This window comes from Mustelus asterias, chromosome 9 (genome assembly GCF_964213995.1).
Source record: "Mustelus asterias chromosome 9, sMusAst1.hap1.1, whole genome shotgun sequence".
In the NCBI taxonomy this organism is placed as follows: Eukaryota; Metazoa; Chordata; class Chondrichthyes; order Carcharhiniformes; family Triakidae; genus Mustelus; species Mustelus asterias.
The window spans coordinates 90,287,880-90,312,203 of record NC_135809.1 but is presented as its reverse complement, the minus strand read 5'-3'; the positions used below and the strand labels follow the sequence as shown (position 1 = coordinate 90,312,203).

Sequence of the window (24,324 nt, the reverse complement as noted above, 5' to 3'; positions counted from 1 at the left end):
CAACCTTTTGGGTGAAGAAGCTCCTCCTCAACTCAGTCCTAAATCTGCTCCCCCTTATTTTGAGGCCATGCCCCCTAGTTCTAGTTTCATCTGCCAGTGGAAACAACTTCCTTGCTTCTATCTTATCTATTCCCTTCATAATCTTATATGTTTCTATCAGATCTCCCCTTATTCTTCTGAATTCCAATGAGTATAGCCTCAGTCTACTCAGTCTCTCTTCATAAGCTAACCCTCTCAACTCCGGAATCAACCTAGTGAATCTCCTCTGTACCCCTTCCAGTGCCAGTGTATCCTTTCTCAAGTAAGGAGACCAAAACTGTGCACAGTAGACCAAAATTGTACACCTCCCTGCATCCTGTTGATTGCGGAGGGGGAGTGTCCAGGGGCACTGACAACCTCGTGCTGGTCCTAAGCAGATGTCACTAGCAAAGGTCTGCAGGTACACACTAACACCAGGCACCCACTGAGGGGTCTGCCTTTCCATGTTTGTCACCAATAGCTCCATGGAAGAAGCAATTCTGAAAGATGGCAAAGGTCATGTTCTGGATGGACTTTGCCATTGGCAGTGTATGCCTATTCAAAGCCTCGGGCAGCTCTACTAGATTCTTTCCGTTTGCCTGTGTAACTCCAGAAGGTTGAGTGTAGTCCTCATCAGAGGCCCTTCATCAGCCTGGGCCTGGCCTCATCAGAGGCCCTTTATCAGCCTTCATCAGCCTGGGCCTGGCCTCCAACAGTCATCAAGTGTCAGTGGCCTGGTCTCTTGCAGCCTTCATCATCTACAACTATGTGCCTGTGCCTCAGCAGATTGTGGCCCAAGGCCACTTTGCAATTGTCCAAAGGGAGTGGTTCGGGGAAGGACATGACACTACATCCTCAGAGACGATAGGTCAGTTCGGACGTTCAGTGGCAGGAGACTCCCATCTCTCGGCTGCAGTGGAACCAGCAAAGGAAACACAAACTCTGTTAGCTGAGTGAAGGCTGTGCGGCCTGTTGCCATTTGTGGGTGCAGTGATCTGTCTGTATTCCAGAGTAGCTCTGGATCATCTGACCATTTTAGGTCACAAAAGGACACTGTCTCATAGGAGGACAGATATTGAAGACACACAGAACAATAAAATATTTCTAATTCATCTGAATGGTGACGGTGTAATACAATTTGAATCAGGTTTTTGATAAGTAATCACAACCTAAATAAGATTGTACTTAAACCAATATTAAATTATTGCTTCCTGTCAAGACATGTATTGGTTGCAATAGAAATTCAGCCACTATTGATTATTTAATTTGTTTTTTGTTATAGATCCATTGACATAACACGGATGCTCAACCAGAGACTGAAAGCTTCCTACTTTAATAGTACAGTAACCGTAGCAACGATTGTATTAGGCATTTTTTTCTCCCAATTCCTTACTCCTCTCCCTAAAGGCACTGAGTCAGATTGTGATATATATAATATATATTTGTACATATACAGGGACACCGGCAACTTTCCCAGCCCCTCACTCGGTGGCTACTTTTGTAAGTTTAAATAACAAATGTTAGCAGGTTATAGCCAAGCCAAACTTGTTTTCGTTGAATGGCCACACACATGTATTTTTGTATAGTGATCAGGAATGAAACAGTAGAGTGGCCTTTTGCCCAGAGGTGCTGAAACCACCTCCCACCCAAAACAACATCCCAGCTGCAAAACTGACCTTTTTATCAGTTCTTAATCATAACGTTATAAAGTTCAGGAATGCCCCTCGATATTTTCTTCTGTTCAATGCTGTTGTTCAATTTGCTAAACAGTACCCACATCCAGAAAATCCATTTACTGGCCAAAAATAGTATGACTTGGATGACGTACTATTAAGACCAAGGTTGGTTTCCTTCACCAATGCAAGACAGTGGTGAGTTTGCAATGGAGTACTGTGTGCAGTTTTCATTTCCTTAGCTTGGGAAGAGCATACTTACTTCAGCGACAGCGCAACAAACTTTCATTAGATTAGTTCCAATCCTGGGTAAGGATTGCCCTGTTAAGAAGAGATTGAGTGGATCAGGCCTATGTTCCATGGAGCAAATTCATAAGGGGCTTGACAGGATATATGTTGAGAAAAAGTTTCCCTTGGCTGATGAATCTAGGACACAGGGTCACAGTTTCAGCCATTTAGGACTGAGATAAGGAAACATTTTTCACTCAAAGGGTTGTGGATATTTGAAATTCTCTACCTCAGAGAATCCTGCTGTGAATTCTTAGTCATCAAGTATATTCATGACAGAGGTTGGTGAAATATTGAGTAATGGGGGAATTAGAGAATCTGGAGGTAGTGAGGGAAATCAGAGTTGAGAGAATATCAAACATTGGGCAGGGTTTTACAGCCGGGCTCTCCCTAAGACCAGAAAATCCCACCCGATGTCAACAGACCTTTGCATGGTCCACACCCCACCCACTACGATTCCCGTGATGGGCGGAACAGGAAAAGTCCACCTATTATCTTGTTGAATGTGGGACAGACTTGAAAGGCCAAATGACTTAGTCCTGCTCCAATGACATTGCTATGTTCTATACCTTACACTCTTGGTCAAGTGTGACTCATACTCATTAATGTACAACACATTATGATGTTTTTTCTGTCAATGCTTTTAATGGGGCTATAGGTTTGTTAAAGATGGTCAGGTGAATTCTGTTATCAACCTGAATCCACAATGGATAAGTGTAAATTTTGGATTTCATAAATCCTTGGAACAGGAGTTCGGCTGCTGCTTGGAGGAAGACATCTATATGGCAAAACTTCAGAGTATTGGACAATGGAATTCTAACTCATTCTCCATAATGTATGAAACTATTCAGTTTAAGATTTATTTTTCTCTATATTGTATTTCATTCAGTCTCTTTCGCTTTCCCCAGCACCTATAGTTGAATTGGAATTACTTGTCATGATGGGACTTTACACACTGGAACTGTGAGGTTGAGGGTTAGGTGATTAACTGAGGGCAGGCGACCAATGGAATTGGAAAACCAGTTGATTGTAGGGTGAGAAACCAATCCATCAAGTGGTAAGTGATGACAGGATAATTGATGAATGTCTCTATATGCAGAGGATTGGTGATGGGAGAGGATTGGTACTGGAGGTAAAAGACTTGTTGATTGGGAGTGGGGAATAGAAGATTAGTTGATTGCAGATTAGAGATTAGCCAATCAGCGCTATGGAAAGATTGGTCAAATGAGGAGTATGACATCAGGCTGTTGAGGGAGTTGATAGAGAGGTGAGGGAGCAGGTGATCAAGGAGTAAGAGATCAGTTGATTAATGGTAAGGAATGAGTCAATGATGCAATAAAATATGCATCAATTGAGAAGTAGTCTTTCCTTTAATAATCCAAACAGTTGTGTTTCATTGAGACAGTCCTAACCATTATGCCACCATGCCATTGTGCCACACATGTGCCTTTCCAGCAGGTCATTGGGCAGGAATCTAGTTTGAGAACCCCGCTGATATTATTTGATTTAACCAATCATGCAGTAATCAATTATAGCATCACCAATTAGCACGCAACTGCATTCAAAACTAGGACCTTCCTTTTGTGTATGGCACAGAATCACTATGCCTGAGGCATTTATACACTGAGCATGCTATTGCACACCTATAATCAACGCTGTTTCATGCTACATCAGCAGACATTAGACTAAAACACCAACAATAATTCTCAATCAATCATACTCAACCCTCACCTCAGCAGGTCAGCTATTACTGTATCAGTGTGATATTTCATTCTTCTGACATCCTGATGACCTCTCAAAATGAAACTGGTAATAAGTTGCACTGAACCAGTTTGTCGTGTTGTGCTGTGTAACTGTGCACTGTAAGAACAGCTGTACTTACCCAAGGAGCTCACTCCGCTCAGGATCCTAACAGCAAAAGGAGTGAGCACTTTCATCCCCTGTGCTAACCCATCAAATCTTCACATCTTTGGACACTAAGGGGCAATTTATCATGGCCAATACACCTAACCTGCACATCTTTGGACTGTGGGAGGAAACCAGAGCACCCGGAGGAAACCCTCACAGACATTGGCGATAGGCCAATCTGCTAACTCAGGTGGGGAGATGGTTATTTGCTGGATCCAAAAAGAACTGTGTCATGATATATCACTGATAACTGCCTGCCATGAAAGGCCTCCTCATAAACCAAGTGAAGCCTAGAGCAGAGAAGAATCCCATTGTACTCATGTGCCTAAGGCAATCTACAATGGGTGCCAATATATCTGGGTACATGACCGTGGTTGCCAAAGGTTGTGGTGAATACCTACATTCAGTGTGTTTATATCTGAATTCACAAGGCACTCTGGGTACTCAAGATGATTCAGGCAAAAGGAGGTACTTGGGGCAGGTGCACGGGGTGATCAAAGTCTTATGCAGCAGTGCATACTGCCCCTGCCCCGAATGAGAAGCATTGGGTTGAAGTTCCACTCCAGGACTCGTTGACCACAGAAAGGGTGTTCATATCATGGTCAAACAGGTGGATAAATCTGCCAGTCCTCCCAACACATCCAGAACAAGTGGAAAGAGCAGGAGGGATTCCTGCAGTAAGCCATACTTGTTGCAGAGAGGTGTCCCTCAAGCTATAACCATTTACGGCTAATTATGGATGGGCAGCGAATCATAGAACCATAGAATTCCTACAATGCAGAAAAGGCCATTTGGCCCATCGAGTCAGCACTGACTGATGCTCCAAACGAGCATCTTACCCTATCCCCACAGCCCTGTGCTAACCCATCAAATCTTCACATCTTTGGACACTAAGGGGCAATTTATCATGGCCAATCCACCTAACCTGCACATGTTTGGACTGTGGGAGGAAACCAGAGCACCCGGAGGAAACCCTCACAGACACGGGGAGAATGTGCATGGGGTGATCATTGTTGTTACACTGGGTACCCATGCCAATTGGCAATGTCACTCACCTTGATTAATTATTTCATTTGATTAATACCTAATTGAGTTAACACAACTCTCTCAAAGGCTTAATTAGTGAAGTCTGCAGGCTGCACAGCGATAGGCAAACTTGGATTCAGTTCTTAGATTTTGCTGAGTCAATGCAGCTTGATGTCTGCCACAATAGGAACATTGGCTTTCAAGCTTCTGGATATGGGAGAACTATATAGACCATGCAGGGTAGCTATACTTGATCACTAGCAAGTGATAACTGTTGGAAGGTGCCCCTGTATGATGTTAAATGTGGACAGGAGTGGATTGATGTGATGGACACTATCATGAAATAACTCTGCCCCCGGGCTCATATGGAAGAAAGCTCAATTGAATGAGGTACAAGACTCGGAAATTTCAGGGAAGGAAATTGGGAATAAGGAATAAAATGAATCGAATGCGTAAATTCAGGTGTGCAGCCTGGAAGGGAAAATAAGAGATCAGTGTTGAAATCTTTAATGGACACCCTGGTGACTGGATTGCTCTCATGTTAATATCTGGGGAGAAAGAGAGAGACTGGAAGCAAACAGCGCCACCTGTTAGTAACGCATGGAACATCAACAAGTAAAATGTTGCCTCATTTTAAGAGAAACATAAATCCTATATAAATATGAAATGCGACAATGCAGATTAACCGCATTAAGCAGTCAATACACGCACACAATAATCAGCTGGACTCCAAACAACATTTTCTGTCTGCAAAACAGGCAGCCAGACAAGTCCTGAAATTCTAAATGTGTGTTTTCTTTTTAAATATTTGCCTGTCGTCTTATCTTGGAGAATCTATTGCTGTATTCGAAATAAATTTCTAACATCACAGGGGTAAAGATGCAAATATACAAGAACATGTTAACTTTACTGGGACAGTATTATGTCCTCATCCTCCTGCTGCATCTATTCTTATTCACAGCATAATAATAGAGATTTCAACTGGGAACTCTATTCTGATGGACAGTGCTGTGTAAATGCAAGCAGCAGAGGTTTGGAATGAGTACCCCCGAAATATTAAAAAGACTAATACGCCTTCAAAGTGGCCCCAGCATATTCCCTGGCCTTCTCAATGTTGGTATCCAATCTTCCCAGGGTTGCTACTGCTATTTATATATTGGCTGTAATTACTGAGGATAGGCTTGGAGGAAAGATTGGGTTGGATGGATGGCAAGGCTCATGCGTGGTGGATTGGGCTCCAAGTTGGCCTGAAAGGAGATTTTCTGCAAGGGAATTTCAGGTGCCCTTTTTCTGGCAGATTTGAGATGGAAGCCACTAAGAATCAAGTTTATTCTATATAATGCCCAGACACTGCTCAAAAATGGTCTGTAATGGGGCGACAAGGTGGCACAATGGTTAGCACTGCTGTCTCACAGTGCCAGGGACCAGGTTTGATTCCACCCTTGACTGTGTGGAGTTTGCAAGTTCTCCCTGTATCTGTGTGGATTTCCTCTGGGTGCTCTGGTTTCCTTCCACAGTCCAAAGATGTGCAGGTTAGATGGATTGGCCATGGTAAATGCATGGCGGAGGGGAGGGCCTGGCTGGGATGCTCTTTCGGAGAGTTGGTGCAGACTCGATGGGCCGACTGGGCTCTTTCCGCACTGTAGGGATTCTATGGTTCTATTCTGTGATAATTCAGCAGAGAATCGATTCCACCTATTCAACTTCCTGCCAAGTGTTCAGCTATGATTCTAACCCTTAAGAAGAATATTTCTGCAGTGCACCCAACATTTTTTTATTATACTGCATGTGGTGTGCGATGGGGCTTCCATCTGGTTCCTGCTGTTGCTTTTTCTGAAGCCTGAAGCGGTTGATTACAACTGGAAACTGTGGGCAGAGATTGGAGAGAGAGGGGAGAGGTACCGAGGGGGAAGTTGGCCTTTTACATGTTCACCCGCAGTCAGGGGAAAGATTCAGACTGTGCAGTTGCACCAAGGGGATCATGAAATGACACTAGTGCAAGGGATCCCAGACCATTCTGCCAACTATTTTTATATTACCTATTGCAAACACGCTTTTTCCCTGATTGTATGTGTGTGGAGTTGACACCAGACTGAGTAGGTAGTATTTAGCATCACTGTCGAGTAAAACCCGGGGGTCTTCTAATCAAACCTTTGCTGAAGGTCCCTGCAAGGCAAACACCAGTCCTATTTTCATCTGTGAACACTTACAGGTTAGGCCACCAGAAAGCAAAACCAAAATAATGCACACTGGATTATCTGAAATGAAAACAGAAAATGCTGGGAAAACGCAACAGGTCAGGCGGCATATGTAGAGAGAGAAAGGCCATCGACCTGAAATGTTAACTCTGTCTCTCTTTACAGATGCTGTCAGACCTGCTGAGTATTTCCAGCACTGTCTGGTTTCATTTGGGCTACCAGATAGTTGTTACCTCGCCAAACATTCGGCATGTGGGGGAAAGACACGGTATTTTATTTAGCTGTCCTATTTTTTCTAAGAGATGTGCAAATGGTAAAAGTGTGGATGGCAGTGTGCACAGCTCGAGCAAGGGTTTTTGACAAATGCATTCACACATGCATGTTTGCATCCATACATGTACTAAAGGCACACACCCAAAACACAGGCTGGCTGGGGGTGGGAGACTCTAACTGAGCTGAACCACACTGACACTGAGTGATAAGCTGGCGAGGGACAGCCTCCTGCAACTGAAGTTCGAGAAAGTCAACGCGGCTGCAGCTATGAGGATCGGTTGTCTTATTAAAGCCACGAAATACCAGCTCCTGGGCATCAGTCTCATCGTCATGGTAAATAACAACATCATATTTATTCTACTGTTAACCCTTCTGATACAATTTTTAACCCACTGCCTGGGATTTTTTAAAATTAAATATTTTTAATACAAAATTGGTTGATTACAGTTAAGTCATTTCCTTATCAGAGAATAAAACTTCTGGTTATAATGAACCAATATTTGTGGGGTACGTGATTTTTTGTTTAAAAAACACCTTATTGGGACTAAGTTTATTTAAACGTCTGTTTGGCCGCCCCATCCCAATCCCCTCCCACTGTTTCCTTGTGGTGTAAATATTAAAGTATGATTGACTTCACCCAATGGCCCCAGGCGCAGTGTTGTAAAACAGTGAATATCTGTGGGCTGCTGGACTTTGGGGAAGCAGCTATAGCAGACTGATTATTTCTTCACGATGAAACATTATCAAACAGTGTGAACAGATGGCAGCAACCTGTCTTCGTGCTATACTCTACTAAATAAACTCACAAGTTGAGAAAGTAGGGACACTTTTTTCAGACAGCCCGCTCCCATGTTAGGGATGGAGCCACTGCTCTGCTGTAATCATTTGCTTCCCACAGCCAACTTTAGTGAAGCTCCTCTTATTGCACAATGTGATAGTGGCCTCTTCCTACACTAGCCATCTCATGGTTTCCCAGAGATTGTCAACTTCAAATGCTATGGGCAAACATTGCAAAAGTGCTTCGAACATATGGTGCTTCAGCCCTGAATGATATGATTTTAAAAAATGCCTTTTGACCAGCTGTCATCAAAATAGGGATACACTACAGTACAAATTTCAATTTCTAATGGGATATATCTTTTGTGACCTCTTTTGGTATTTATCATCAAGTGGCCAGGATCGGACAGCCCCATTTCTCCAATTTTCCCCAAAAGCAGACTAGGCAGTGTGGACCTATTCGGGACAAAGAGGGTGATGTGTGGTCGGGGCTCAAGACAAGGCTAGAATATTTAACAAGTACTTTGTATCAGTGTTCACCAAGGAAGAGAAAGGATGCTGATAAAATATTCGCCAAGCAGCAGGGATGGTATAGATAATGGATAGGGTGAAAATTCACGGGCAGGATTTGCTGAAAAAAAGGTTTGTGCTTAGAATGGATAACGCGTCTGGTCCACTTTGCAGCCCACATTACTATTGAAAGTTGGGGGAGAGGGAGGGCTTGCTATAATCTTCCAGTCGCCGCTAGATACAGCTGAAGTGCTAGAGGATTGTAAAGTGGCAAGTATGATATGCTTGTTCAAGAAAGAATGTAAGGACATTCCTAGTAACTACAGGCTTGTCAGTTTACCATCAGTGAAGGCTTTAAAAACAATTATCAGGGAAAAGATCAACAGGCACTTGAAGAGTTAATAAAGGACAGCCAACATAGATTTGCAAAAGGCAGACTGTGTTTGACTATTTCAACTTTTTAATTAAGTGAGAGAGAAAGTTATTGAAGCAAATGCAGTGGTTGTGGTTCATGTGGATTTTAAGAAAGCACTTGACAAAGTATCACATCAAAGGCTGGTGAATAAAATTGAGGTTCCTGGAATAGCAGGGCCAGTGACAACTTGGATAAAATTAATTGGCTTAAGTACAGAAAACAATGAATCATGGTAAATGGTTGTTGAGACTGGAGGATGGTGGACAGTAGCCTACTGGGGTGAGTGCTGGGACCACTGCTTTTTTGATATAAATAAAGGACTTGGATATAGTAAAATTTCAAAATTGAAACTTAAGAGGTGTGGCTAACAGTGAGAATGATACAAATTAATTACAAGTCATAGATACACTAGCAGAATAATGGCAGATGGAATTTAATATGGATATAAGTGAGATGACGTCTGTTGTTGAAAGGGATATACTTAATGGCACAGTTCTAAAGAGTATCCTGGAAACTGAAGGTCCTGGGGGTTCATGTGCATCGATCTTTGACAGTGGCAGAAGATAGCAAGAGTAATTAGGAAAGCATATTGGAATATGAGCTTCATGAATAGAGATATTGGTACAAAAGCAGGGAGGTTCACTGAACCTTTATAAAGCTCTTTTAAGGCCACAACTAGATCATTGTTTAGAGTCATAGAGGTATACAGCACAGAGAGAGGCCCTTCGGCCCAACTCGTCCATGCCAATCAGTTTCTCTGAGTTTGGCCTATATCCCTCTAAACCTTTCTTATCCATGTACTTGTCCAAATGTCTTTTAAATGTTGTAATTCTACCCGCCCCTACCACCTCATCTGGCAGCTCATTCCATATACGCATCATCTTCTATGTGAAAAAGTTGTCCCTCAGGTCCCTTATAAATCTTTCCCCTCTCACCTTAAACCTATGCCCTCTAGTTTTGGACTCCCCTATCCTGGGGAAAAGATCTTGGCGATTCACTTTATCTGTGCCCCTCATGATTTTATAAACCTCTATAAGGTCACCCCTCATCCTCCTACGCTCCAGGGAAAAAAGTCCCAGCTTCTCCAGCCTCTCCTTATAATTCGAACCTTTGTAAATCTTTTTTGCCCCCTTTCCAGTTTAATAACATCCTTCCTGTAGCAGGGCGTCCAGAATTGTACACAGTACTCCAAATGAGGCCTTACCAATGTCTTGTACAGTTGTAACATAACGTCCCAACTCCTGTACTCAATGCTCTGACCGCTTCTGCAGAGGAGAATTACCAGAATGATTGCAGGGATGAGGGATTTTAGCTACAAGGTTAGGTTGGAGAGGCTGGAGTTGTCTCCGTGGAGCAAAGGATATTCGATAGAGGTGTACACAATTATGACAAGTTTAGATAAGGTAGACAAAGAGTGTCCCCATTAGCTGATGCTACAAAAATTAAAGATTTAGGCAAAGGATACAAGGGGGTGTGTGAGGAAGAACTTTTATGATGCAGCAACTGGTAATGACTTGGAACTTGCAGCCTGTGAGGGTGGTGGAAGCAGAGATGAGCAATGATTTCAAAAGAAAATTGGAGGTGCAGTTGAAGGAGACAAAGCTGCAGAGCTACGAGGTTAGAGCAGGGCAATGGTTCTGAATTTCTTCATAGACAGCTAGCAGGGACTCAGTGGGTTGAATGGCACCCTTCTGAGCTTTTGTAACTCTATGACTCAATGATTCTACATCCACGTTCTCAAACTCATTCTCCAAAATTAGTGCCTTTGCATCAGGAGCTCCCCCTCGGTTTCCTGGAAAGAAAATGTAAGTTTCTCAACTTGAGGATTGCAGTTTCTGTCACAAATAACTTCTTGGTGTAAGTCATTTTCAAGAGCAGTTCACATTTACGTCACAGATCCACTTATAGCTTCAGGGTAATTTTGTCAATGATAAAGTGAACAGAGAGCAAAAGCGTTTGCCCAAAATGCACCAAAAGCTTTGGAGGAAAGAGGTTAAATGCTGATATCAATGGCAGTAAATTGGAGAATAATTTGGATTTCTAGGTCAGTGCTTCTCAAATCTTTTCGATTGATAGACACTTGATTCAAATGTTTTTGTATTCACAGTCACCCCTATCAAAATTTTAATACTATATAATACTCATAATATACAAATGTTGAGAGTGTTTTAATAATGCTTTTAAAATAATGCTTTTAAGAAAACAGATATTTGCTTACAACAATCAGTGAGATGTGTGTGCCTGCTTCTCATTGCAAAGTCAGTTAATCCTCAGTGTTGTGTTTGACAAAGACACTCATAAATCATTCTCCACTTCCTCTAGGGACCTATATTTTTACTTCCCAGCCTTAAGGAAAATAACGCCCTGGGCAAAGTTATATTCTGGTGCCCTTGGGTTTAAATATGTCGTGTTTAAATACTTTAAATGCACTCCCCTCTGTTGAACAAGGCTAAACTTGTCTGGTGCCCATTTCTAACCACAGGGCTATGTGTGATCTTCGTGCCATTCTCAACACATCTCCATGCATGCTCCCCTCTGAGATAAGATAGTCAGCCCACTCTGCATTGCATAAATGGAGACTACATTCCACTTCTGCCACTTGGCTCTCACCAAGCCTGCTTCCAGTTGCAGGTAATTCACTTACTCTTGACCATGCTTTCCTGGGTGGTTGCCCATCTGTAAACCTGGCCATGTTCACTTGGCACTTTCTCCCAACTGTCCATGGAAAAAGCCATTTTATAAGGAGTTACTATACCCTGCGATCAGGCCATGCAATCCTTCTGGAATCAGCAGGATAACTGGTTTTCTGTACTTGTTCAATGCATCAACTCCTTGAACTCTTTCTGGGAGAAAAATGTGTTTAAGCCACCATTCTGAGCCTAAACTTGTGCAGATGGCAGAAGTCCCGCTGCTGGAGCCCACCCCAGCCCAATCACAGGGCCGTCAATACAGCAGCATCAGCAGCGCCACTGCTCCTGGTGGCCATTGCTGAAACTGCAGCTCAAAGGAAAGAACACCTCAAAGCTCCCTGGAAGTGGATTACGTGGGGTTGGGAATGCTGGGGGCGAGGGGTAGGTCCTGGTAGTTGGTGGGGAGTTGGGGGGGGGGGTGGGATTGTGGTGCACAGTCAGCACTGTTGTGGCATCACACCATTGCCACTGTGGTTACCCTCTGTGGTCCATAGAATGCCCAAAGAGGGTGGTCCCTGCTGGAACCTGCTGGGAGGCTTTCACTATCAGTTCTCCCACATGGTATGGACAAAATGCCCATGGAGGCAGGAAGTGGCCCTTAATGGGCCATTGAAATGCCTCAATTGGGCTCCCAGCAGGTGGCCAATCTGCCAACCTTCCCCATGTTGACAAAACGGCATCAGGAAGGCTGATGCCTTCCTCCGCCATATTGCCAGCTCTCCTGTCTTCCAGCTAGTTGCCAAAGGACTGGTAAAAATCAGCTCATTGTTTCAAAAGAAGTCACTCAGAAGCACAAAAAAAAACTTCTTAAAAAACAATTGATGATCCAAGAAAGGAAAAGATACATTTCTCAGAAATTTAGATTGGGTTTTGCGACATGCTGACTTCAACACAAGTTCAGCAGGAAATAATGAATATATAACAAATTAAAATAGATAAATGAAGGTAAGAATGGAAAGGAGCCTGCTTTGCTTTAACTTTGCTTTAAGTTGTGCGCTCTGTTATTCCATAACACTCACTTGGGGACTGAGTGGATGGAGAGTGAAGCGAATGAAAATATTTCAACCATACAAAAACCACACGTGGCTTAAAAGGTGCTGGTTGCCCCAAACTAAATGTAGAAAACCAGCTGAAGGAAGTGACAATTTTATACTGTTAATGGCCTCCCAAGAATATTTGGCCAGTGGTATCGGTACACTCTCTGCTCAAATTGGGTGTTCAAATGTTCACATACAAAAGCCGAAATAGTTGATTCCATGTCGCTTGATACCTTATGGTTCAGTGTTGAATTATCTCCAGGAGACAGACACAAAACATTACCAGAACCCTTGCTGAAGAATGGATTGATTAGAGTCCACCGACTGAATTTTCCTGAATATCAGCAAAGGTCGATAGCAGGCTGGAAAAGCGGCGTTGAAGCCACTGGCACTGACAGTGGCTTTCTCTGCCATAATGTCCCGGATTTAGTAAAGAAAATGGCAAATTGTCGGTCACATGATTGCCCACCCTGCCAGCAACTTAGCTTTTTGGAAGACGGGATGCCATTTTTAAAGGCCGCCTCACTGCACGAAAGTTAACCAGGAACCAACCCCCACACACACCCCACCAACAAACCCCCTCCCCAGCACTGCCCAATGGCAATGCTTAGATAGTGTCAAGGAGCATTGCCAGAGGCCAGTACCTGGGCAGTGCCTGGAGCAGTGTCCGTGTCGTGCCCAGGCATGACCTTCTCCCCCTGAGTGATGCACTCACCCTGAGCTCCTCTGGGAGGTCTACGCGCCAGGTGCATGCCGAGGGAGACCATTCATGATTCACACCAGTCTGCCCTTGTGCCAACATGAATGGACTTTCTTACAGGGGCTGGGGGACGATTCAGGCATAGAGGCCTGATGATGAGATGTTAGTGTATGGAAGTGATGTTCCTGCCATTGAACGTTGGGAATCCTGTTACGCCACCGGTGGGAGGACAGGAACAATCATGTCACGCTTTTACATCAGCATCAAACGTGCTCCCGAGAACTTCCACTCCTGTCGCCAAACTCCCCGAAGAAACCGGGAGTGGAAAATCCCAGCCCACGATTGTGTCTTGTCTGTAAAAGGAAGGGATTTGTTGAGGTAACTGGTCATTCTTTGTACAAAGAAGTTACAGCACAGAAATAGGCCCTGCAAGAATCAATGACTTCAGGGAAGAAGTGGCAGAGAAAGTCGGAGTGTTGGAGGAAGCAAAAAAAGACTAAACAAAATGTTCAATTATTATTATTGCTGTCTTGTAATGAGCATTCCAGTGCAGTCCAGACTCTCAGATCTCATTACCTTCACCTTTGTTGTGTTTCACACTAGTTCCTTGGAGTTGCAGTTGCTGCAGTGACCTTGTGGACCTCCTTCAATGATGAGTTCTTTGTTATCCGCAATATCACCATTGAAACCAACCGATACACTAGATTTCATGATCTTGGTGAGTTAACTTGCAGACAGTTGAAAAACAGACTCTTTTTCCATAATGGCAAATTCCCTTTTTCAATCCTGATGAATACATAGTTCTCTTGTCAGGCTCATACAAACACCAGAATGTATTTAAAATACTGAGTTAGCAATAACATTTGTATCTCAACTCCCTTAATTATCAATTAGTGCCAATTTAAAATGAAACTAAAAATGTTATGATTTTTAATGACAGTTCAACTTATTGGTCAATATGTGGATAGTCCGATGCTAGGCCCTCGGAATCACTAACTCATGGCACCAGGGACCCGGGTTCAATCCTGGCTTGAGTCACTGTCTGTGCAGAGTCTACATGTTCTCCCCGTGGGGAGAACCCAGTGGGTTTCCTCTGGGTGCTCCAGTTTCCTCCCAGTCCGAAAGACGTGCTGGTTAAGTGCATTGGCCATGCTAAATTCTCCCTCAGTGTAACCCGAACAGGCGCCGGCGTGTGGCGACTAGGGGATTTTCACAGTAACTTCATTGCAGTGTTAACGTAAGCCTACTTGTGACATTAATGATTAAACGTTAACTTTAAATGTGAACGATGGGAAATGATAGATTTTCAACTGGTGCTTCACATAAAGGAAAACTGGCCACTGAAGCTGATATTATGTAAACAAATGGGAATCTTTCATTACTGGGACCCAAGTTCAAATCTAGCTCATACTCAAAGAATGTAAGTTTTCCGACTGTAAAGGTCCAACATGAAATGGATAGTAACTCAAATACTTGCATTTATATAGTGCCTTTCGCATCAAAAATCATTCCAGAGAGCTTCATAGAAGCATTAACAGAGAAAAGTCAATGCTGAGTCAAAGGAGTAAATATTTGGAAGTTTGGTCAAATAGTGGGTTTTAAGAGGGAGTCTCACAGGAGAGAGAGATGGGACAGTTTAAGAAGCAAATTCTCAAACAGGAAAGGAACAACCACCAGTGGTGGACAAAGTAAATGGTGACTGCTGAGAATGTCAGAATTAGAGGAAGACAGAGACGTCAGGGGTTGCGAGCAGAAGATTACAGAGATATCTAGCAAGAGGTCCAGAAAGGACATAAGCATGAGGGTGACAATTTTACATTTAATCTTTTAGAAATTCTTCCCACAGGATGTGGGCATCATTGGCTAGGCAGCATTCATTGTCCATCCCTAATTGGCCTTGAGAAGGTGGCGGTGAGCTGCCTTCTTGAACTGCTGCAGTCCATTTGGTGCAAGTGCACTCCCAGTTCTGTTAGGGAGTGAGTTCCAGGATTTGGATCCAGCGACAGTGAAGGAACGGCGATGTGTTTCCAAGTCAGGATGGTGTGTGACTTGGAGGTGAACTTGCAGGCGACGGAATTCCCGCGCATCTGCTGCCTTTATCCTTTTAAGTGGTAGAAGTCATGGGTTTGGAAGGTGCTGTCGAAAGAGCCTTCGTGAGTTGTTGCAGTCTGTCTTGTAGATTGTACACATGGCTGCCACTGTCATCTGCAGTGGATGGGATGCCAATCAGATGGGCTGCTTTGTCCTGGATGGTGTTGAGTTTCTTGAGTGTTGGAGCTGCATTCATCCAGGCAAGAGAAGAGTATTCCATCAGATAGTGGGCAGGCTTCGAGGAGTTGGGAGATGAATTACTCTCCACAGAATTCCCAGCCTGTGATCTGCTCTTGTAGCTACAGTATTTTTATGGCTAGTCCAGTTCAGTTTCTGGTCAATGGCATCCTCCTGGATGTTGACAGTGGGGGATTCAGCAATGGTAATGCCATGGAGCGGTCTAGACTGGGTCATTTTTAAGGTTTAATATGGCAGCACCAAAGGGAAGGCATTGGCTGCTGCAGGAAAGAAACCTACCGGAGGTTCAGGATCCCAGAGTGCCCCTGGCCGCTGACGGGAGGGGTTTTGGGGGTGGGTGTCACAAGTTATGGGCTCCCCTTTCTAATGCTAAGTCTCTTGATCAGATGCTGAGTGTCTTTGAAGGAGTGACCCTCTCAAGCCCGGGAGATGACAAGCTGCCCTCATAGATTTACTTGTGCACATACTAAGCGACAGCCCCAGCCACAGTTAGGTTAATACCAGCAATGATGTGATGAGGCTGTTAAGTGGGCGTTAATTGTTCATTTAAGGGCCTCAATTGGCTGTGGGATGAGAAGATTGACCTGCCGTTCCAGACGTAATCTGGGAAGAGGCAGGAAGCAGCGTGATGCTCAGCTACCATCATCCCGCCGGATTAAATGCCTTCCCACCTCCGAACCCGTCCTTGAGAGGGCAGAAGATTCTGCTCAAAGTTTGAAAAGGCCAGATATTCAGTTTAAAGTTTGTTTGGTTGCAACTGTTGGAGTGCAGCTCAGGAAATTAGTTTGTGGCAGTGAAGACTGAAGCTCAGAGATAATTCTTGCCCGGTTGTTCAGTAGTAAGGACCTCAGAACATGGTAAAAACGCCCATTTGTCATACCACAGACTAAAATTATACAAACGTTATGCCTGACAATATCTTTTCATCATAATTTCTTCATTTAATCAACAGTCAAATTATCAGCGCAGTTACAGACAACTCAATGACTTGGCAAAATTAAACAAACTACATCCTGGTGGCTTTTGTTTAGCAGAGAAGCGTTTCTGTTCAGCTACATATTATCAGTCACAGAGATTCTTCGGGGTGCAGTGAGCCACATGCAATGTGCATTCAATGTAGTTTGTAATAGAATCATAGAATTCTACTGTGCAGAAGGAGGTCATTCGGCCCATCGCGTCTGCACCAACCACAACCCCACCCAGGCTCTATCCCTATAACCCCACGCATTTACCCTAGTTAGTCCCCTTCACACTAAGGGGCAATTTAGCATGGGCAATCCACCTAACCCACACATCTTTGGACTGTGGGAGGAAACCGGAGCATCTGGAGGAAACCCATGCAGACACGGGGAGAACGTGCAAACGCCACACAGGCAGTGACCCAAGCCAGGAATCGAACCCAGGTCCCTGGCGCTGTGAGGCAGCAGTGCTAACCATTAATGGATTCAGAGAATCCTAGAGTCAGCTAGCTGTAGCATTGCTCTACGTGAAATGCTTTTATATTCTTTTATATTCAGTTCTAATGAGGCACAGTCTCACGCTGTCACAGAAACATTCTCATCATCGTGTATAAAAGTTATGGAATTACAGACGCACAATAATGTCGAATGCTGCAAATCAGAAATAAAAACAAAACAAATGCTGGAATGACTCAGCAGGTCGGGTCGTATCTGTGGGATTTCAGGTTACATTCATTTTCCATCAGAACTGATGAAGGATAGAAATGTAATAGTGTTTGAGCCAGTGGAAGGGGGGAGGGGTCAGGAAGACTGGTCAAAAGGTGGCCGATAATGTAAAGTGACCACTTTCTGGAAATCCTCTATGTGGATTATACTTGACAAACCGGTTCTGAGAGAACATGGAATGTCGTACCTGACAAAGTGTCATGGCGTACTTCAAACAGAGACACTTGAAAGAAGGATATGGAAAATGCAAACGATTGGACTTTTAATCTTCTGCGTTTGTGGAGACAATCGAGTGGTTTCCACACCTCAGCTGTCATCCAAAAATCCATCTCCTGTCAATTTATAGCTTAGAATGCACAAACTGGTCTACGATGAAAGAAAGACAGACTCGGGTGCAATATATGCCTCCCCCTACCTGGGAATACACGGGGTAAAATGAATTAAAAAGCTGGTACAGATCACTGCTCGGGTCCAGGATGTATCATCTGGGCTGCAGAGGAATTTGGAGTGGGAGGGTGAAAATCCAGTTGTCGTGGTCCATGTAGGTGCCAATGACATAGACAAAACTGGAACTAAGGATCTGCAGAGGGAGTACGAAGAGTTAGGGAACAAATTAAAAAGCAGAACCAACAAGGTGGTAATCTCCGGATTACTACCTGAGCCACGTGCGAATTGGCGCAGGGTTAATAGGATTAAGGCGACGAATGCATGGCTCAAGGATTGGTGTGGGAGGAATGGGTTCGAATTCATGGGGCATTGGCACCAGTATTTGGGCAGATGGGACCTGTATAGATGGGATGGTCTCCGTTTGAACCGTGCTGGGACCAGAGTCCTAGCGAATCGTATCACTCGGGCTGTAGATAGGGCTTTAAACTAATTTATGGGGGGGAGGGTGCAGAGGTAAGAGGAATTACGAAATCAATGGTAGAGGCGAGGGAGCGAGTGCAAGTGAATGAGGGCATTCAAGTAGTTAAAGGAGTAGAGGGCGAGGGAAAGGTTGATAGCGTTTCATCAAATCGGGTCCAGATAAAAGCTGGAATAAAGGCACTTTGCCTGAATGCACGAAGCATTCGGAACAAAGTTAATGAGTTGATGGTGGAAATCAGCACAAATGGGTATGATCTAGTGGCCATTACAGAAACGTGGCTGCAGGGAGACCAGGACTGGGAGATGAATATCCAGGGGTATCAGGCATTTAGGAAGAATAGACAGGAAGGAAAAGGTGGTGGGGTAGCTCTGTTAATAAAAGATAATATCAGGGTAGTAGTGAGGGATGACATAGGCTCTAAGGAACAAAATGTGGAATCGTTATGGGTAGGGATAAGGAATAGTAGGGGGAAGAAAGACACTAGTAGGCGTGGTCTATAGGCCCCCAAATAATAATGTTGAGGTGGGGAGGGCTATAAACAAGCAAATAATGGATGCGTGCAAAAACGGAACAGCAATAATCTTGGGGGACTTCAACCTGCATATTGATTGGCTGACTCAAGTTGGAAGGGGTGGGATGGAGGAAGAGTTCTTAGAATGCTGTCGGGATAGTTACCTTGAACAGTATGTTACAGAACCGACGAGGGAACGAGTTATCTTAGATCTGGTAATGTGTAACGAGATAGGTAGAATTAAGGATGTTCTTGTGAAGGACCCTCTTGGGTCAAGTGATCACAATATGGTCGAATTTCTGGTACAAATGGAAGAGGAGAAAGTAGGGTCCCATACCAGTGTCCTCTGTTTGAACAGAGGGAAGTACGATAGGATGAGGGCTGAATTGGCTAAGGTGGACTGGGAGAGCAGACTGGTAGGCAGGACAGCTGAGGAACAGTGGAGGATTTTTAAGGAGATCCTTTTCAGTACTCAGCAACAATATATTCCGGTGATAAAGAAGGATTGTAAGAAAAGGGATAACCAGCCGTGGATAACAAAGGAAATTAAGGAGAGGATTAAATTAAAGACCGATGCGTACAGAGTGGCCAAAAATAGTGGAGAATCGGAAGATTGGGAAAACTTTAAGAAACAACAAAGAACGACTAAGAAAGTGATAAAGAAAGGAAAGATAGGTTATGAAGCTAGGCTAGCTCTAAATATAAAAAATGATAGTAAAAGCTTTTACAAATATAGAAAAAGGAATAGAGTGGCAAGAGTGAATGTTGGACCCTTGGAGGACGAGAGGGGGGATTTAATAATGGGAAATGAAGAAATGGCTGAAACTTTAAATAAGTTTTTTGTGTCGGTCTTCACGGTGGAAGACACAAATAGTTCACCGAATATTAACGATAGAGGGTTGGTAGGAGGAGCGGTACTCAATACAATTAATGTTACCAGGGAGGCAGTGCTTGGTAGACTAACGGGACTGAAGGTGGACAAGTCCCCGGGCCCGGATGGAATGCATCCCAGGGTACTGAAAGAAATGTCAGAGGTAATAGTGGATGCGTTAGTGGTTATTTATCAAAATTCGTTGGATTCTGGGGTAGTGCCGGCGGATTGGAAAATGGCTAATGTTACGCCGCTGTTTAAAAAAGGAAATAGACAAAAGGCAGGTAACTACAGGCCGGTTAGCTTAACGTCTGTAGTTGGGAAAATGCTGGAATCCATCATTAAAGAAGAAATAGCAGGCTATCTGGATAAGAATGGTTCGATTAAGCAGACGCAGCATGGATTCATGAGGGGAAAGTCGTGCTTGACGAACTTGTTGGATTTTTATGAAGATGTGACTAGTACGGTTGACGGAGGGGAACCGGTGGATGCGGTGTTTTTGGATTTCCAAAAGGCGTTTGATAAGGCGCCTCACAAAAGGTTGCTGAAGAAGATTGGGTCACACGGAGTTGGGGGTAGGGTGTTAGCGTGGATTGGGGATTGGCTATCCGACAGGAAGCAGAGAGTCAGAATAAATGGGTGCTTTTCAGATTGGCAGATGGTACCTAGTGGCGTGCCGCAGGGATCGGTACTGGGGCCTCAACTATTTACCATTTATATAGACGATCTGGAGGAGGGGACTGAGTGTAGGGTAACAAAGTTTGCAGACGACACAAAGATAAGTGGAAAAGTGAATCGTGTGGAGGGCGTAGAAGGTCTGCAGAGAGATTTGGACAGGCTGAGTGAGTGGGCGAGGATCTGGCAGATGGAGTATAACGTTGACAAATGCGAGGTTATTCACTTTGGAGGAAATAATAGCAAATTGGATTATTATCTAAATGGAAAAAAATTACAACATGCTACTATGCAAAGGGACCTGGGGGTCCTTGTGCATGAGACGCAAAAACCCAGTCTGCAGGTGCAACAGGTGATCAAGAAGGCAAATGGGATGTTGGCCTATATCGCAAGGGGGATAGAATATAAAAGCAGAGATGTCTTGCTGCATCTGTACAGGGCATTGGTGAGGCCGCAGCTGGAATACTGTGTGCAGTATTGGTCCCCTTATTTGCGGAAGGATATATTGGCCTTGGAGGGAGTGCAGAGAAGGTTCACCAGGTTGATACCAGAGATGAGGGGTGTTGATTATGAGGAGAGACTGAGCAGATTGGGTTTGTACTCGTTGGAATTTAGAAGGTTGAGGGGGGATCTTATAGAGACCTATAAGATAATGAAGGGGCTGGATAGGGTAGAGGTCGAGAGATTCTTTCCACTTAGAAAGGAAGCTAGAACTAGAGGGCACAGCCTCAAAATAAAGGGGGGTCAGTTTAGGACAGAGTTGAGGAGGAACTTCTTCTCTCAGAGGGTGGTGAATCTCTGGAATTCTCTGCCCACTGAAGTGGTGGAGGCTACCTTGTTGAATATGTTTAAATCACGGATAGATGGATTCCTGATCGGTAAGGGAATTAGGGGTTATGGGGATCAGGCGGGTAAGTGGAACTGATCCACTTCAGATCAGCCATGATCTTATTGAATGGCGGGGCAGGCTCGAGGGGCTAGATGGCCTACTCCTGCTCCTATTTCTTATGTTCTTATGTTCTTATGTATGGCAGCAACAAGAAGCAACACCAGTCACTCTATGTTTCTTTCCCTCTCTCCTTTGCTGGAGGCAAGGTTTTAGTAGAGAGACAAGCATTGTCTCCAACAGACTGCAAATCTGCCAAAGTCAGCTTTACCAAAATCACCCAAGTTAACGGCCGCAACATACCACCATTTACATCTCACAGTGAAGTTGAGGACCAATTTGTATGTTTTCAACCTTTATTTGTTACCTTCACATTTCTAATCTGTGCATGTTTGTTACATTTTTATTATTTTTCCCTGGGTTTTAGTAACTCATAAACTTACTCTTTCTTTGACTTAAGGAAACCAGATTAAATTGGCTCCCTATAAAAAGTAAATACATTTGGACTGGGGAAAAGTATCCACAGATAAAGGATTTTTAAGCTAACCTTTTTTGCAATCAACTGAGGGCTTGAACAAAGCGGGGAGCCAGCTCATCCTTCCTCGCCGGGTCAGAACAAAGTGAGGGTCCTGCCCAGTCTTAATAAAATGGGGACCTTGTCTGGGACCAGTCGTGCCACAATACAGAAGGAAGACATTTGCCCATGGTGCTGTTCAAAAGAGCAGACATGCTTATTTCCACATTCCCACTTTTTGTCCGTAGCTTTGTTAAGTTCCTGAAGCACCCGTCCAAACTCCCTTTCAAAATTATTTATAGAATTAGATTCCATCTCCTTTTCAAGCACAATGTTCCACATTTCAATATTTCGGAATGAAATAATTTCTCCTCATCTCCCCCTCTGGACCTTTTAGATTCTACATCCATAACCTTGGGTTGTGGACACACTTACCAGAGGGAATCTTTTTGCGTTTTCACCCAATAAAAGTCTTTCATGGTCTTGAAAGTCTCTCTTAACCTTCTCTGTTCCAAGGAGAACAGGCCTAACCTTCCCAAACTTGTCTTCATAAATGAAGTCCCTTATCCTTGTTCACATCCTGGTAAACCTCCACTATACCCTTTCGGAGGCCTTTAACTTTTTCCTGAAGTCTGGTGCCCAGAATGACCCACATTATTCCAACTGAGGCCTAACCAGTATTTGACAAAATCCTCGCACAATATCTTCGCTTTAAATTCTATTCTTCTCTAGATAAACCAAAGCAATCAGTTTATCGACTTACCCTGTCACTTTTAAGGATTTATGTATTGGAAACCAATCTACACTCATCTGCACTTTTCAAAGTCACGCCATTTGAAATACTGCCTTTCCATTTTTTTAGTCCTTCCAAAGTGCATTACTTCACACATTCTGCTTTGAACTCCACCTGCCATGCTTCTACCCATTTGACTATCTGCTCTATGTCATCCTGAGGCCTGTAACTGTCTTCCTTTTGAACTACTATTTTAACAAGGTTTGTATCATCTACACATTTCAATGAGGTGAGAACGGATCTGTCAGGGTAAATTGGAATCAAAGATTGGAAGGCAAATCTGTAAAGGAAGAATGGCTACATTTAAAGAGGAGATGCTCTGGGTACAGTTAAGATACATTTCCATGAGCGGGAAAAGCAGCACAGATTTGCTGAAGACAAATCATGTTTATCTGTCTTGATTTGAGAAATTTTCTGCCATTTTCTGGTTCTCATTCCCCTGCCCAATCAGTTTAAACCCTCCTCAAGAGTATTAGTTAACCTCGCAGTGCGAATACCGTTCTCAACTTTCTTCAGGCGCAGACTGTCCATCCTGTAAAAGTGATCCTCTACCAGTCTCAAAGTTCCAGGGATCTGAAACCCTCTGACCTGCACTAGCAGAAATGTATTTACCTGAACTAGACTCCTGTTTCTGTACTCACAAGGAGTAATCCTGGGACTGAGTTTGAGGTCCTGTTTGTATTCTTTTTCCCAGCTCCAGAAACACTGCCTGAAGAGCCCCAATGTTTTGCTATCTGTATCATTCATTCCAATATGGACCATTACATCTGGATGTTCCCCATCTCCTGGCAGAGTAACCTAGTCCTGCTTGGTTACCAGGGGGCAACATGCCATTCAGGAATCATTTATGGTCATAGAAATGCCTCTGTATGTTCCTTACAGTCAAATCCTCCATGACTGCACTTTTTCTACTCTCTTTTTCACCATGTTCAGTAAAATCTCCTGTTGTGTTGGGAGTTTGATTCCGAGTGCATCCTTCCAAGTTATGTCAGGCTTCCGGTATTCTAAACTGAAAACTGGTTAGCTAGTTGCTGGGGGGGGTGGGCGGTGGGGGGTGGATCCTGCACCACAGTTGTCTTCTTCCTCCCCTCTCTGGTGGCTAGTCATTCCCTCATCATTCAGCCCTTCTGTAACTGTGGAGCAAGCAGATCCTGGAGCACGCTTACAAGGAGGCTGTCAGACTCTGAAATGAACTGCAGCGTATTGATGCACTATCAATTAGGCAAAAGACTAGTTGTGTGCCAATACAACTGTAGGCTTTTATTCATTACAGAACCAGGAGCACATCTGATGCGCGTTATCACACACGAGGCTTGAGATGCTCAGGAAATAAAGGCTTTTATTTGCTGTACAACAAAGCTACTAATTATATACACGATCCCAGACTGAGGGGTCCCAGACAGAGCAGAGACCTTTATACCTCTCCCAGGAGGCGGAGCCCGACTGGGATGTACCACAATAACTATAATACAAGGTGTAACAGCCCAACCCTAACCCCAACAGCAACAAGTAGAACAACCCATCCCTAACCCCAACAGCAACATATATACATACTTGTAGTACTGGCCAGACCCTGGCTCAGTACTATCTAGTGGGAACCAACGATGGTTCACCACAACATCCCAGCAGATAACCGACCCGAACTGAACAAGGGGGAGGAAACAGCCACCTTTATACTAGGTGACAAGGGGAGGAGCCGAGCCGGCAGGGGATGTGTGC

The 24,324-nt window shown here is 43.9% G+C and overlaps 1 protein-coding gene across 1 annotated transcript in view; it reads left to right on the top strand.

Annotated features, from left to right (window-relative positions):
* Positions 1 to 6,794: 6,794 nt before the first annotated feature.
* The window catches only part of LOC144498808 (tetraspanin-32-like), a 73,364-nt gene continuing 55,834 nt past the window's right edge, over positions 6,795 to 24,324 (top strand). The window contains exons 1-2 of the mRNA XM_078220505.1: positions 6,795 to 7,717; positions 14,117 to 14,231. Coding sequence (XP_078076631.1) covers positions 7,652 to 7,717; positions 14,117 to 14,231 — 181 coding nt within the window. The 5' untranslated portion in view covers positions 6,795 to 7,651. The remainder of the gene's footprint in view (positions 7,718 to 14,116; positions 14,232 to 24,324) is intronic.